This window comes from Antechinus flavipes, chromosome 1 (genome assembly GCF_016432865.1).
Source record: "Antechinus flavipes isolate AdamAnt ecotype Samford, QLD, Australia chromosome 1, AdamAnt_v2, whole genome shotgun sequence".
Classification (NCBI taxonomy): Eukaryota; Metazoa; Chordata; class Mammalia; order Dasyuromorphia; family Dasyuridae; genus Antechinus; species Antechinus flavipes.
The window spans coordinates 54,149,400-54,166,948 of record NC_067398.1 but is presented as its reverse complement, the minus strand read 5'-3'; the positions used below and the strand labels follow the sequence as shown (position 1 = coordinate 54,166,948).

General features: G+C 38.2%; 1 protein-coding gene across 1 annotated transcript in view; it reads right to left on the bottom strand.

Moving 5' to 3' along the window:
* The window catches only part of GRIP2 (glutamate receptor interacting protein 2), a 179,593-nt gene that overhangs the window by 72,630 nt on the left and 89,414 nt on the right, over positions 1–17,549 (bottom strand). Inside the window, exons 10-14 of the mRNA XM_051970539.1 lie at positions 15,888–16,013; positions 13,406–13,558; positions 10,199–10,385; positions 4,203–4,348; positions 638–718 (exon numbers count right to left, since the gene is read on the bottom strand). Of these exons, the coding sequence (XP_051826499.1) occupies positions 638–718; positions 4,203–4,348; positions 10,199–10,385; positions 13,406–13,558; positions 15,888–16,013 (693 nt within the window). The remainder of the gene's footprint in view (positions 1–637; positions 719–4,202; positions 4,349–10,198; positions 10,386–13,405; positions 13,559–15,887; positions 16,014–17,549) is intronic.

Here is a 17,549-nt window from a genome sequence, read left to right as displayed (position 1 = left end):
TCCTTCATACATACAATAAAGGAATACTATCTTTCAATATCACAATTGATCAAGGTTGTGGATAAATGAGCAAAGGAAGAGAGAGAAAGTAAAGAAAGATACCCAGAAATTGAAGGGAGGAGAAACAGAGTTAGGGGGGAAAAAGGAGAAGGAAACAGCAATAGAGAGATGCAGATTCATAAGCCATAAAAACAAAGGAAATGAAAGAAGAGAGGAAGATGGGACTACAAAAATAGAGGCAGATAGAAAGGAAGAGAGAGATATAGAAAGAAAAAGATTGAGGGAGAGATGGAAGGAGATTGAGATTCTGGGGTAATTTCTCTTGTCATTCTCTGTTGATCACTCAGTGGGCAAGTGGTTGCCATTTCTGTCTATTAAAACACTAAATTGATAATTGTTGTTCACAGTTTTCCAGCTGCTTTCTAATCCTGAATCTTTTAGAGATTCTGAATGAGATAACTATAGCATCCTTCCCAGGAGGAAAATATTTTCTGAATTGTAGTGACAGCAGTGACAATCGTAGTATTAAGTCCACAGATGACAGATTGGAGATCGGATTTAGCTCTGGAAACAGAGTTGGCTCACTCCAGTTTATGCCAACCTACTTGTGTAGGAGAAAAAGGAAAGGGATACTTACAACTTATGGTTATCCCCAGCTCCACTCCTCTCTTCTTGGGTAATTTCACATGAAAAGTGCCACTACTTGGGATTACTGATTCTGGAAAACAAAGATACAGACTATGTGACAGGACAGTTTGAATGTTTGTTAAAAGACCTCCTCTAGGCAAGAAAATCAGACCACCTTGACTTCTGGCTCCAAGGTTTTCTTGCATTTTGTTTATTTGTTTTGTTTTGTTTTTAAATCTGGGAAGAATCTTGAAGATAATGAAGTCTAGAAATCTCATTTTACAGAAATGGAAACTGATTCTCACTTCCAAAAAATATTAATGTTATAGACCAAGTATTGTGCTAAATGCTGTGTTACAAAGATAAATAGCAAAATGGTCTCTGCCTCAGGATGCTTATGTTCTACTGAGAGGACATAAAACATGGAAACAGACAATGAGATAGATGATAATATGAAAAGAAGGGGAGACACATAAGCTAAACTAAACCTTAAAGGAAGCTGGAGATCTGAGAGGTGGGAGGAGGCCACTAGCTATGGCCAAAAGTAATCTAAGCTGAAATATCATTGGCAGATAATGGCAGGATATGTTAGCTCTCCTAGTTAATATCTGCATTTTAACTAAAGCCCATAAAGAATTAGCCTAAAAACAATGGGTACTTGGCAATGTTGGAATTTCAGATTCCAACAGATCAGTTAGATAGTTATTTGGACCTTACAAGCCCTGACAAACACCATTATATAATCACCTATCTACTTTGCTTACATGTAACATTGGCTCAAGAAGGATGGCTCCTTCAAAAAGGCCCCCTTGTAATATAGCCTCTTTAATTCTCTTTTATTCAATCATTTAAACTTTGAGTGTGAGGATTCTGAAAAATAAGGCTTAGAAGTCTTACAGACCACTTCTCCTTTCTCTACTCCAACCCTATCCAATACCCAGTGAGTCTGAACTCTAGATATTCTAGACCTTTTCCCTAGTTGTTTGATCAGTCAGAGACATTGATTTTGGTATAGGTCTCCATATTGGCACTAGAATTGACTTATAGAATCATAGAATCTAAGGGCTGAAAACCAATCAGTTCAACCCATAATTGGTTAACTGATTAAGAATTTCCTCCACTCTCACTCCAACAAAGGGTCATCCAATCTTTGCCTACAGACCACTATAAAAGTCATTCATTTTATCCCTGGACAAATATGATTGCTAGGAAGTTTTTGCCTATGTTGAGTCAAGATTTGCTTCCTGCTCATTCTTCTCCCCAGTTCTGATTAGATATTTTATCAGATAGATAAGAGTGCTTTCACTGCCCCCACTTTAACACAGGGACTAGACTTGTCCAATGACTTTAATAAATATAATATATCCAGGCCCTTCAAGTGTCTCCCTTGTGTTTTCCAGATTTCTCCCCATTCTGCTTACATTTCTGTGGATTTATTTCAGCTTGTTAATATCTTTTTCAGAATGCAGTCCCAGAGCAGTACATATCAATCCAGACAGAGTGTGACCAGTGATCATAGTAGAACAACATTATATAGTTAGTCTAAGATGGATTTATTTAAAAAAAAAATACAAATAAGCTTCCAGCTCACATTGTAGTTCATACTGAGCCCATGGGCAACTGAAATCCCAAGGATTCTTTTTTTCACATGAATTACTATCAAGCCATATTTGTCTCATCTTACACTTGAACAAATTGATTTCTTAGGCCTAAATGGAAGACTTTACATTTATTCTGGCTAAATTTCCCTTTATTGGCTTTTGGCCTCATTTTTCATCTTCTTTTTGAAACTCTCAAAGAATTTCAGAAGGGAGATAGTATCTCAGTAGCCATTTAATTTAACCCATAAACCCCAAACATTCACTTTTTATGTATCTTATATGTGGCCAACCATTATGTCCTTGAAAATCCCCAAGGATGGATAACCCACTATTGTGTGTCACCATGTATTTAGCTTCTTGACAGCTCTCATTATTAGGAAGTTTTTCCTTAAACTCTATCAACTTTTTTCATATATTATTTTCCTAGTAGTTATCATCCACAAATGTGGAATATTACCTGAGGGAGGATAGGATTTGAGTGTGACCCACTCTGGATTCATGGAAAATGTTCTGTGTTCCTTGTAGGGAGAAGTTTGTACTCTCAACATTTTAGTCAAATTGTCCCATTTATGCTCTCTGTACAGGACATTCTATCTCCCATCTTCATGCCTTTATAAAGATTAAACCTATATCTTGAATTCACCCTTCTATATTTCCCTCTTTTGGAATCCCTAGCTTCTTTCAAGTCTCAGCCCAAGTGCCTTTTCCTCCAGAAGACTTATCCTGACAGTCCTCCTCCCATTGCTAATTTTACCATGATACTTTGTACAAAATTAGTTTGTATTTATTTATCTGTGTACATATTGTTTCCCTCTTAAGTAGAATATAAAATCCTTGAGGAGAAAGACTCTTTCATCTTTGTATCCCCAGTACCTGACACATAGTAGATACATATAAATATTTGTTGAATGAGTGAGTGAAAGCTGAGATACTCCAGAGGCTTTATGGGTCTCCCTAATCTGCTCCTCCAGGATACTTACTGTTGTACCCACATGTAGGCTAGTGACATCATGAGGCCCCTCTGTGGCCATGGGGTGATCCACCATCTCCTACCTATCCAATGGCACTGAACTGACATGGAATCCACCCAGCCTAATAATATCCACTCAGCTGCCTCACCAGCTGTTAGGCCAAGAGACTATATTAAGCTCTTCAAAGCTGGGGTCTAGAATGCTATGAGCACTAAGAATGTGCCTTTCCCTTAAGGGAGAGCACCACCCCCATGGGATAACTGTATGATTTAACATAGCTGGTCAACAGATAAGAAGTTCCACACCCTTTTTTGTGCCACTCCTTTTAGTACAGAGATAGTTTTATATAGTAGAAATACTAATATACCCTTGGATTTGGAAGCTAGATAGAAAGCTGGACTTGGAGTCATGAAGAGCTGAGTTCAAATCCTATCTTAGACACTGGCTAGGTACTCTGGTACATTTAATCTCTCTTGACCTTAGTTTCCTCATCTGTCAAATAATAGTATCTTCCATATAAAATTGTTGTGTATGAGAAAATATCAGTGAAATACTTAGCATACTGCCTGGAAAACAACAGGCATTTAGAATGCTTATTCTCCCCATCCCCACCCTCCTTTAAATCAGTTCATGTATATCTATTTCCATTGTGCTTTCACATTCAATGTTGCCTGGAATATTAGTGAGGTAGACAGGACAGAATTTGGCTATCCCCATTTTACAGATGAAGAAACTGAGATTCAAAAAGATTTGGTATCTGCTCAAGGCCACCCAGAGAGTGAGCACTGGAGCTAGAAACTAAAAATAAACTTTCTAAGTTTCTCAGCTGTAGTCTTCTTTTTGGGGAGCACCTGAGAGCACCTCTGGAGAAGGCAGGGGGTGTAGGTTTGTGGGACAGAGATGAAAGGCATTAGGAAACCAGAAGGAAGAAAATCTGATCCCCCTGCTGAGTCTAACACACAGTAGGCCCACTTTCAAAAGCATGCTTAAATAATAAGGTTACCTGCTACATCAAACTCAATTTCTAAGGTGACTTTGTTTGAGAGTGCTGCATCCCGCAGGAGCTGGTTGGCTTCCTCCATGGTGCCATCTTCCGTGGCAATGCTGTTGATGGACAGTACTCTGTCTCCAACCTGCAGCAGGCCACATCTGGAATTCCCAAAGAGAAGGATGATGGGCAGTAAGGTTTGGGGGAGAGTGGGAAAGATGGGAGACAAAGAACATGGGATGGAATCATGTCACAGCTGGAAGGGACTTTCAGGGTCCTCAACTAGGACACAGCTGAGATCTAGAGAGGATCTTCATGGGGACAAAATATACATTGACAGCCATGCAGAAAATTAGTGAGATAGCTGAGTGGCGAACCCAGGGCTCCTAACTCCCAGTCCAGGGATCTCTTCAGCATACTATACTCTCTCAAGGTAACATTCCAGCTCACAGAGTCCTTGAGAAAGTGTATATAACAAGGGAACAAGAACATTTGGTTCTGATCTTCACTAGGCTCACAACCCAATGGAAGGAGACCCAGACCCAAATGCAAGGTAGAACTTGGCAAATACCCAAGAGAGATAAAGATACCTAGAGGAATTCAGAGGAGCAAGCAATGACTGTGGACTGAAATGGTTACTAACAATTCCTACCCTTGGACTACATATAATAATAATAATAATAACCAGTATTCATATTATCATCAAAGACAGAAGTGGAATAAGGATTAAGTTTTCAGGGTGATGTCATTTGACTTTTACAATAACCTTGTGAGGTCGGTGCTATTATTATCCACATTTTGCAGATGAGAAAATTGAGGTTGGGATAAGTGAAATGACTCACATAGATAAGTAAGCATCTGAGGTGGATATGAACTCAGATCTTCTGACTTCAAGTCAAGCATTTTAGACACCACCCCATCTAATTAATGGCCTTTAGACTTGAAGGATGAATAAGAATTAAATTGAGAGGAGGGAGAGGGAATTCTGGGAAGAGCAGTTTTGTAGGCAAAGATTCAGAGGTAAGGAAGGTTCAAAGGATGATAGATATAAAATAGGTAAAAAGCTTGGAGATCATGAGACTCAATCTGCTCATTTTCTAGGAAATTAACATGCAGAAAGTCTGTGGAGCTCTCCCAGCATCCAGGGAGTAAGTGACCGAGAACTTGACTCAGATCCTCTGAATGCAGATTAATTTTTCTTCCACTGTCCCATGCCACGTTTCAGAAAAATGTATTAGGAAAATATTGAATAGAGTTTGAAGAAAAAGTCTTCTTCTTCACATTTAAATAATTGTCATTGTTAGTATGAATTATACATACACACGCATACATACATATATATGTATATAAACTTTGCTGGTGAATTTAGTCTTAATACAAAGCTACTATTTAAAGCTATGCAAATGGCAGCCTTCAAGTGTTGTCAGTCAGTGAGATCACATTTGTTTAGCATCTACTATATGCCAGGCATTGTGCTAAGTGCTGGGGATCCAAAGAAACAGTCCCTTTTCTCAAAGAATCATGGTCTAATAGTCTAACCTTACTGAGGCTCTTTCCTCAAAGGGACGATCTCTCATTCAGAGTTTCTGAGCTAAATAGTCTCTGAAGTGCCTTTCAACCACAAGATTTGATGGGAACAGGACAAAGGCTGAACAGACTCTTCAGGATGGGTTGGCTTGATATTTGCTATTTATCAGCTGTCTAAGCCTGCCTTCCTGGCTTGAAAGCAATGGGAATTATAAATGTGATGATGGTTAAGAATATCAGACCACTTTTATTTCTGATTGTTTTTGGCAAGATAATTGAGGTTATTAAGTGACTTGCTCAGGGTCAAGTGTATTTGAACTCTAATTTTCCTGACTGTCCTCTATACCACTTTGTAGCCCCTTAGTTCTGATTTTTAAGATTTTCTTTACTTTTTCCTTTTTTTCTTTATTAATTATTTGTTTTTGTTTTATTTTTCTTAATTAATTGTTAATTGTTTTTATTTTTACAGATATATTAAGTATTTAAATACACATTTCTTTATGAATCACGTTGGCTCTTTTTCTTTTTTTAAGAGCTGAGAAGGACCTCAAAGACTATGTTGTCCAACCTTCTCATTTTACAGATGAGAAAACTGAGTCCCAAGAAGTTAAGTGCCATGGGTTACACAAACAGAAGGTCAAAAGCAGGGTTTAAATCTATGTCCTCTCTCGCTCTCGAGCCTGGGCTCTTTCCACTGTGTAAAAGTCAAATTTAGTCCATGTTTTAAAGATCATGGAATATTAAAATGGAGATAGCCTGCACCTGGCCTTTCTCAAACATAACTACTTAGAGAGTGTTACGTCAGTTCCTTTATGATTTGAAAAGGGGAAAATTGGGACATTATGACTTGTTCCCATGGACAAGAGAGACAAAACACTTCTCTGTCTGTAGGCCCCCATCCTTCTTAAAACCAATACCCGTTAGATGCTACAAAGCTGGGAAGACTTGGATAAAAGATGTGGTGACTAATAAAATGACTGGTTACATTCAGAGAGAGTCCTTGCCATCTTGGTTGGAGGACATGAACTTGATTACTTTGGCCATGACAATAATTGTGAATTCTCTACTGCATTACAGAAAATTTGAAATCTCTAGCATGAGAAAGAGACCCATATTAATAAAATGACAAATCCCTGAAGACTTCAAGTTTTAAAACCAAGACATCATATTAGGAGGCAATTTGGCCTCCAATGAATTGCTTATTGAATCTGAAGTCAAGGAGATGTGAGTTCAAATCCTGCCTTGGATACTTCCTAACTGGGTAGCCCTCGGCAAATTGACCTCTGCTCAGTTTCAGTTTCTTCATCCATAAAATGGGAATAATAATAAGACCTACCTTACAAGGTTGCTTTTAAAATCAAATGAGACCTTATATACAAATTGCTTCATAAATCTTTTTTTCTGAATATTTTATTTTTCCAACTACATGTGAAGATAATTTTCAGCAATTGTTTTTACAATATTTTGCGTTCTGAATTTTTCTCCCTCTTTCCCTTCTTTCTCCCCTCCTCAAGAAAGCAATAGATTAAATATGCTTCATAAATCTTAAAGCAGGATATGAATGCTTGCTATCATTTTAAGCAAATTGCTTAACTTATCAGTTCTTCATTTTCTTCCTATGTAAAATGAGGTTAATAAAAGCAGTCACCTCACTCTAGTTAGACAATAAATATAAAGCACTTGCCAGCCCTTAAAGTGTGATATAAACGTTGGCTACAATATCCCTTTAGTTCACTTTTACTTTTCTATTTTAAGTCAGGAAGGAACATTGGAGACCATCAAGTCCAAATTCTCCATTTTCTAGGTGAGTGAATTGAGGCCAGAGAGAGAAAACTCACTTATGTTAAAAGTACAAAAGTATTCAATCCTGTGGGTCTTCTGACTGTTTCTTGAGAGCCATTTTCATTACTGTAATCTTGACAAACCTCACCCCTACTGCTTTTCAATGCAGCATGGTCAGGAGAGGCCCATGCTCTATATGTCCCTGTGAAGTAGTCAGAAACTTTCTGTGTTCCTTTCGAATAATATCCAAGGGTTGGAGTAAAAAGTCTTATGTTTCTTAAAAAAAAATTTAAGTCTTATGTTTCCATAGTTAGCTTTTTTCTCCAGCTCCTACACACACACACACACACACACACACACACACACACACAGACACACACACACACACACACACACACATCTTAGATTTCCTGCAGGTTCAAGGTCCCAGAAATGTAGGTTATTTGGACAAATAGGTTTTTGTCTTCAATTACTAGAACTAGATGATGTCCAATGGGTTTCTTTCTGGTTTAAATCAATGATCTTATGACCTTAGAATATAGAGGAATAATAGCATTCAGAGTAGTTAATTTCACCCATACCCATGCTTTATAAATGAGGAAACTGAGACCAAGAAAAAAGAAACTGACTGTCCAAGAATCATACAGGTGGATCCAGTATTTAAAGTCAAGTCTCTTGACTCACATGTCAAACAGAGAACCAAAATAATCAAGTGCCAAGTTCAAGATGAGGCACTTTCCGTGACTCTGTGATGTCTCAAAGACTTCTCTGAACTGTCTTAAGTTAGTTCACACTTTGAGTCACTTGGTCTGATTTCCTACATTGTCCAGAGAATTTGGTATCTTTATGTCCAGTTTGTCTGGGGGGCATATAATAGGTCATGGCCTTCAGGGGAAAAGACTTGTAAGTCCACAGAGATGGAATAAGTTCAAAGCAGTCTAGGATAATTACTTCATCCCTCCTCAGTCTGACCTTGGTTCTGAAGGCTGATTTGTATCGGGTCTTTCAGGATTTTTAGGTATTTAATCATAGTTCTTTGGGTACCAATTTGGAGCAGAGATTGGCTTCCTCCAAGAGATCCTCACTGTCACAATGATTTCACAGCAAGGTGGCTGGCCTATAACTACATGAGATAAGAACCAAGACTAAGGAGGACTTCAAAAGTCTCTGAGTGACTGTTGTACTTTCTAGGCATGTGATTTCCAGGAAATGGGGAATTAAATCACCAAAGTCTTGATCTCTATTATAACTCATGAAACTTCTTCAAAAATACAAAAGAAGATAATAGGTTAAGACTTAGCTTGAAAGGGATTCAAGCTCTTTCACTATCTGTCTGGTCAATCATACACACCCTTAGGCCACCAGACACACAGAATGTAAATACACTTACCAACAGACACACTCATAAGCATACTTTTCCTCCAAATCAACACAGAGATCAGCATAAAATTAAACACAAACATAATTTTACAAGCACACAGATACACAGACACAGACCTCCCTCTTCTCTGGCAAGTTGACTTAACAGTCCTATCTTCCAAAATTGACTTGTTCCAGGAACTTGGGGAGTTTGCAGAAGTAGAACTGGCTTCCCCCATAAAAGCTGTGTTATAGCATCTCTGAAAGAAGACTTTGGGACATCTCTCATGTAGTGTAAGCCTCTTCTACTTAATCAAAAGAGAAAAGCCCATTATAATTACAAAATTGGATTTAAAGCCAAACCAAGGGCTTCCTACAGCTTAAATCTGTCCCAGTGAGTCTTGCTGGCAGGGTTGTGATGGGTGGAGAGGCCAGGCTCTTTAGTACCTACTGGATCAAGGCCCAAATCCTCTTAGCCTTGGTACTTTAAGTTCTGAACCAAACCTACTTCTCTTTTCCTTTGGAGATTATTGAGGTGAAGACACTCATCCAGAGTCACACAGATCAGCTTTGAATTCAGATCCTCCTGACTTCAGGGCAGCTGTTCTATCCACTATGGAACCTAGATATCCTTTCACACCTACCTTTTAAATGTAATTGTCTCTCAATTACCAAATAACTATCCTGTGTTCCAATCAGAATGGTTTCCAAACAGATCTAAAAACTATTTTCTACTTCCACACCTTTGCTCAGGCCATTCCACTTATCTATTGTGTCTTTCCCCATCTTCTCCACCTAACTGAATTCTAGGGAACATTAACAACTCAAGAACTTCCTTCTCCAAAGAAGCTTTCACTGACTACAACAATCCATCTTCATTTCTGGACTGCTTGACTCTCATAGCATCTATCATATATAGGGATGTAGTAGACAGAAAGCATGCCTTGAATTCAGGAAAATCTGGGTTGAAGTCCTTCCCTGATGTATATTGGCTACATGATCCTGGCTAAGTTATTTGACCAGGCAGCTCTCTAAAACCTTTAAGATACAGAGAAGGTGCTAATCTTTTTTTTTTTTTTTTGGTAGAGAAAATTGCTTATGCCATTAAGATTATATTTCCACTTCCTACCCCACTCCTTTAAGTTGGCATCTGTTTATATGTTGTCTCTGTTTGACATATGACTAACCAGATCCTGAGCTATATAAGGAAGGACAAGGTCTGAAATTCTAGTACTTTCTTTTTCTTCCCTTCCCTTGAGCCTCTAGAAGTAGGGCTGGATCTTGAAAGATACTTGCTGATTTGAAAGCTGGATTGGTGCTGGTTCTTGAGGGATAAATCTAACCTCTCAGCAGGGCTGTCGGGCTCAATGAAGCGGATGAGAGGTGGGGAGGACAGGGTTTCTGTGGCAAAGATTCCACCTTGGAGTTGGAGTCCAAAGCCATTCAGGGGATCACCTCTAAGGATCACTTCTGTTGTTTCTGTGTGCACGATTTGGCCACCAGGCCCCACGGTACTGGAGGCAAGAGACACTGAAAGAATAAAAAGGTAGATTAGGTTAGTATCTGAAAGCCAGGATACCAATGGGGCTTTTCTTTTACTGCTCAGTATTTATTTCTCTCCAAGCATTTATAAGAAATCTAGACACTGGGCCTAAATTTCCCTTTGTTACATTAGTAATTTCTTCTACCACCTTTTATTCCTCCTCAGAGGAAATATCCTTTGGAATGCAATTAGGTTCAGCAGAAGAAAGAGTGATGGACCTGAAGTAGGAAAGACAGGAATTGAATCTGGCCTTAGGCACTTATTAGCTATGTGACTCTGGGAAACTCATTTAACCTCAATTTGTCTCAGTTTTCTTAACTAAAAAATGGGATAATGATAATACCTCATTCTTAAGGTTGTTATGAGGATCAAGTGAAAGAGTATTTGTGAAGAGCTTAGCACACAGTAGGTGCTTCATAGATCTATTTTTTTCCTCTTCCCCTTCTTCTATGTTACTCAGAAAGACAATAAGTAGAATGAGATAAAGAGGAGGGCATCTGTTATAGTCAGCAAATCCCAGAGCCTTGGAATTGGAAGGACTTTTGGAATCATTGAATGCAATCTCCATCTAAAGTGAGAGTCCCTTTTCTATGTAAGTCTTCTAATCTAATCAATAAAGGCTTGGTAAATGAAGAAACTGAGGCTCAGAAAAGTTAAATGTCTTGGATAAGGTCACAAAAATTGTAAATGTCAGAATTCAATGTCAGATTCAAACTCAGGTCCTCTTGAAGGGGGAGGGAAACTGTGTTCCCTTTACTGAAAGTGTGTTCTCTTTAATTATCACTCTTAAATTGTGTTCCCTTTAAAATCATCATTCTGAAATTGTGCCCCCTTTTTGATCTGAGCGATTAGGATCTCCCAGGCTCCAAGGAGAGAGGGTCCATCCTCCCAGGATGAGAGAAGCAACACTATTCAAGGGAAAAATCAACTTCCATTGATCTTTTTGAAATTCTAAATTCTCACTCAGTTGAGAAAGATCAGGTCAGGCTGTCCCAGCTCCCCACCAATAGCTACCCATATAACAGGTTTCCTTAAACTCATTTCTTCACAGAAGGTCCAAAGCAGCCTGCTCTGATTCTAGGATCCTGCCCCCTGAGAAGGCATTCTCTTCTCAGTGCCAGCCCCCATTTCCCTAATAGGACTTTGCCACTAAAGAAGTCAGTCTCTTAGCAAAACTGGCTTCCTATCCAACTAAAACTTTTATTTTTGCCAATTAATATTTTGGGTCTCATGAATTCTTTCATGAAGAACCTGTGTAACCAACCATAAGGAATTTTAACAATTCTATGACTGCCACTAACCTCATCACCACTAATCTCATCACTCTGACTCTAGAGCCAATACTCTCCCCACTTTATTTCAACTGCCTGAAATTTGGACCAATCTATGTTGTCCTATAGGGACAAAGTATTCAAAGTCACATTGAAAAAAGTAGCAAATATATTCATGGCGCCATTCCCACAAAAGAAAGACTTGATCTTCAAATATACCTTGTGTGGAAAGGACAGTAGTTACTGTTCAAATGTTGAGGGTCCCCTAAATTCACTTTGAGCTAATTATCATCACTCCTGCTTTGAAAACTTAGAAAGCCCAGTGCTTGCAGCACTGAAGTAGTTAGGGTAGAAGCCATTGAAACTCATTAGGATATTAAATGTCAGGGCAAAGATTTACCACCAGTGTCTCCTATCTTCAAGTTCAGCACTCTTCACACTATCCCAGAATACAATGATTTCTCAGTCACACAATTACAAACTTAGAATCATAAGCAGGAGTGTGTTGGAGTTAGTTCACACCAGCTCAAGAGGGAGAACTGTGAAATTTTTAGTGGGAGCATTTGCACCTCAGAAATTGGTGAATATTGCAAATTAGGTCTTGATTTATTATTTTGTTGATTATCTAGATTTAAGAAAGGGAAGGAGAAATTATTCATAATATAGATTAAGTTTAAATTGTGTCATGCATGTTTTTCCCTTCAGACTTAATTTTTAAAAAACTTCTCAGCACATAATTGGTTGTAAGGTACCATAGAGGTTGTCTAGTCTAATCTCTAGTCAGTCTGTCCAGACACTTCTGGTAATAAGAATCTCACTATTTTCCTAGGTATCTCTATCCTATGATTGGACAACTCTCATTTTGAGGAAGTTCTTCCTTATGCTGAGGCAAAATATTTGCCTTTCTATGACTATGACTCTTGTCGGTTCCAGTTTTGCCCTCTCAAGAATCTACACTGGATCCCACAGTAGAATGCCTGTCTTCAGAGTCTATTTTAGGGAAAGTAAATGTCATAGGCAGACAGGGATCAGAAAGATACACGTTCCTGGCATCCTTCTTTGGACCTTAGCATGCATTTTCCTAATGACATTATATTATAAATGGAATTTATATTTGGATATTTGGAGCCAAATTCAATGCCCAATTGTCATCATCATTTCTTCTCAGGTGCCTCATTTTCCTGCTCCCCAGAGATAACTTATGGTCAGCTTGACCCCAGATTGTTTTAGTTTGGATTATGTTTAAGCCTGCAAGTGTCTAAAAATATTTTTTTAGCAGGAAGGGGAACAAATCCTAAAAAAGTAATAATAACAAATAGTCCTAAAAGAGCAGACCCAGATCCTTCTCCTGGGGTGACAGCTAAGAAAGACAGCAAAAAAGCTGGGGAAATAGCCCAGTTAGTGAAGGAAAGTAAGGAAAGGTCTAGATTTTATAAATCTCAGAGCTAGAACAAAGTATCTAAAATGGAAAGGACATTAAATATAGAATGTTGGAGATAGAAGAGATCTTAGAAACAAAATGTAATAAGACTTAAGACACAGAATGTTCAAAAGTTGAAAGAAATCTTATAGTGCAAAATTCAGAAGATAAAAGATTTTTGAACTTTTTTTTCAGAATAGGAAGACATCTTACACAACGTCTAGATCAATCCTTTCATTTTAGAGATAGAGAAACTGAGACCCAGAAAGAATAAGTAATCTAAAGACACAAGTTTATTTGGGATCATTGTCCTTACGTGAACTTTTGTATTCCTTTTTTCTCTGTCTTCTCCTCATCATGGTTGCCCGGGGACTCATGGGTTGGGTGCTCCGAGGTAGTGTGCTCGAGTTTGGGCAAGAGAAGCCATGAGCATTCAGCATCGGTGAAGAGAAAGGGGCTGCAGACAGGGCTGGGGAGAAAGTTCATCATAGTTGAATGATATGGTAAGCTTCAAGCCTGCTCCCAACTCTGTAACACACATGACTGGAGCCCAGTGGAGCTCTACATTTCTCAATAATATTTTGTTTTTCCAAATGCAGTTAATATAGTGTTAAACATTCATTTTTGTAAGACTTTGTATTCCAATTTTTTCTCCCTCCCATTCTAAATTGCCTCCTCCCTAAGACAACAAGCAATCTGATATATATTAAATGTGTACAGTCCTTTGAAGCATTTCCATATTTGTTATGCTGTGCAAGAAAAATCAGAACAACAACAACAAAAAAAAAAAAAAGAAAAAAGAAAGAAAGAAAAAGGTGAATATACTATGCTTCAATCCATATTCAATCTTCATAGTTTTCCTTCTGATTGCAGATGGCATTTTTCATCCTGTGTCTATTAGAATTGCCTTGAATCATCACATTATTAGAAAGAATCAAGTCCATAATAATTGGTCATCACATTATCTTGTTAGTGTACAACATTCTCTTGGTTCTACTCACTTCACTCAGCATTAGTTCTTGTAAGTATTTTCAGGCCTTTCTAAAACCAAAGTCTTTATTTCTAAGAACTTAAGTTCCCATTCATTTAAATGATCTAAGGCTTTAGAATGTTCACAATTTGTTAGAAATATTTCTCCTTCTCTGATCTAAGTCACTTTGGACTTAATAGTATAACAATATCAAAGCCCAGGGGTATCCATGTTTTTTCTCTCTGACATAACCTTTCTAGTTTTTTTATTGTTCTCTGACAGAGGGTACACTATGTCACCATGTACCACAGTTTGTTATTGTAGGGTGACCATAAGAGCTGAACTGATATTGAATCCCTTTTTCTCTCTTATACCTAAAACAGTGATCTCATTTTTTGAAAATAAAATGAACTAGTTACCATGATCCAAATATGCCATTTCTTACTCTCCTTCCTGGGCTTTTACTGTCCTGCAGATTTTTAGTTAGACTTTAAAACTTAGCTCAATTGTAAATGCCATTTCCTGGCCACATATCATGAATGACCTTTCCTTGCTGAGGCTTTGCACTCTTTTCTGTTTATTTTTCTTCTATTCACATATTATGACTGAAGTATAAGTCCCATTAGAGTGATTACATAATTGATCCAAACTTTGCATGTCTCTTAGTCCTAGCATAGGGCTTGGTACTCATTAGACCAGGCGTTCTTAACTTGGAGTCTGTGAGTTATTTTGAATATTCTGATAACTGTGTTTTAATATAATTGGCTTCCTTTGTAATCCCAAATATTTTATTTCTGTAAAAAAACATTACAGAGTCCATAGGTTTTACTACATTGCCAAAGCATCATATGATTCAAAAAGAATCCTTGGTTCACTTTGAGACAAGTGGATACAACTTTAGGTCTGTAGACGAGAAGATGTGAGTTCCAATACTTCTTCTGCCAACTACAGTCTTGGTCAAATCATTTAACCTCTTATTTATTTCCTGTTCTGTAAAATAGGAATAATAACAGCACGCACCTCCCAGGGTTGTTCTGAGGATCAAGATATGTAAAATGTTTTTAAAACCGTAAAGTGCTATGTAACCATATTGTTGTTGTTCTAATTATTATTATTAGTGGAATGAATTGAATTGCAATGGCTGTTTGCATAGCGATTGGGTCATGCCCTTATATGAAACTGTAAATTTCCTGAGGACAGGAATTGTGTTGTTTTAAATCCATGTAACCCCAGCTCCTATCATAGCTCCTTATACAGAATAAATTGTTTCATAATGACTAAAATTGCCAAAGACACTTATAAATGACTGAATTGAATCATGATGGCAGTGTAGCACAATGGAGAAATAAAATTGATTCTAGAGTTGGAGGATCTGAGTTCAAATCTTGGCACATCTATGTGATGATCTATAATCCTATGCTCTACCCAGTGTAATATTTATCTGTGTATGTGTTACTAATTCCCCCTGGAACAATCAATCCATCAAAAGGCATTTACTAAGGATCTACTATGTGCTTGAACCTGTGGTAAGTGCTGGGAAATAAGGACAAAAGTGTAATGCTCTTGTCCTCAAGAAGCCTACATTTTAAAAGGAAAGAAAGAATGTCTATCTTTGTATTCCTAATACCTGATACAGTGCCTTGCACAGACATACAATAAATACTTAATAAATGTTAATGTAATTACAATGTTCAATTTTTAATCCAGACTCATTGCCTAGGGCAGGAGTGGGAGTTGAGGGAGAAGAAAAATAATGAGGTTGCTCCTGGTCCTGCTTCTCATGCAATCTTTTAGCTATTAAAATCTAAGAGTGAGCCCAAACTCTTACGTTTGCAGTAATCCTGGCTGGAGGGCTGATTCCAGGTGGGTGTCTTGCAATGGCTGGGGTGGTGGCTGGGACAGTAGTTGACACAGGGGTCCCAACAATGGTGATGGTCACTCTTCTGCACCTTCACTGTGTCCAGACCACAAGCGACCCAAGATAGATAAGAGAGGCCCGACAAAAAGAGGGGAAAAAGAAGAGAAAGATGGCATGGGCATTAGGGGCTGTACAATCTGAGGGAAAGCCAGTCAGAGAGAGCAGAAATGACTATCCCAACTGACAATGCACCCTGAAGCTAGTGGCTTGGGCCTCTGAGGAAAGATGGACAAAAGGATGCATCAGAGAGGGCTTATCTTCTCAAAGACAATTTGCCCCCACCCCATCCTTTTGCAAATAACTACCTGGAATGGGGTAGGCAGTTTGAGGGACTCTTTCTGGTTCCTGACTGTCAAATTTTTCAGGTAAACACAACTGTTTCCAATATGGTTGATTTCAATACCCCATATAGGTATAGTAGTAAGAACCCCAGATTTGGAGTCAAAGGCTCAGTTCTATTCCCTATTACTTAAATTGCCTCAAGGAAGTTAAATTTCCTCTCTAGTCTCATCTGTAAAAGAGAGAATTGGACTTGGGGATCTGCAAGGCTCCAACTTTCTACCATTTTATTATTCTCAGCTCATTCCAATGATGGTGAGACATTTGTCCACCCTATGTAAGGTTTGACAATCACGTGTTTCTCCTCTCCCAAATCTTCTCTTTGAATCATGTTATATGAAGCTGTAAAGGACCTCAGAGGTAACTATAGTCCAAACCCCTCATTCTGAAAATGAGGAAACAGAGGTTCTGAGAAGTCATGACTTATAACACAGGATAAAATATTGATGGTTATTGAATCCTGGTCCCTCTTGAACCTCAGGAAAGCTCACTTGTTCCATCACATTGCCTCTCAAAAGACCCACTTGGATCACAGAATCAATGAATTTAGATCTGGGAGAAAAGAGACATCATCTTCCAAATGATGAAATTAAGACTCAGAAAGCTCGAGTAATTTGCTCATATGACCTTGCCATGTTGGAGCATGAATGAGAAAGAGATTTCCTATACTCTTATGCTCCCTGAAAAGTGTGTTCTGTTCCCTAGACTGTTTATTATTGCACAAATCAAATATTGAAATGCTATGGAGAACCCTGTGATGAAGGTAATATTATTATTCCCATTTTATAGATAAGAAATAACAGAGGTTAATTGGTTTCTCTAGGATCAGAGTTTGTAAACATCTGTAGATGGATTTAAAATAAAATCTTCTAGACTCCAGGTCTACTATCCACTACACTACAATGCCTTCCAAATGCAACATGTCCATAGCTTCCATGACTACCAGGTTTCTTTTAACCTTCTGCCAACATCAAGAACTGGCATCATCTCAGGAAAAAGGTGCTTTTTCAGTAAGCACCTAGGACATACATATTATCAGAGTTGAAAGAGGTCTTGTCCAATTTATTCATTGTAACGATGGGGAACTGAGTCACTGAAAGGCAAAATTATTTATCCAAGTTCACATAGCTAGTAAGTTATGAAAAAATGGATTCTAAACCAAGCTTTCTGCCTAAATCGAAGGCTTTTTCCATTGGTTTATCTTACCCACCTTCTAAATCGTAAAGTCCATGG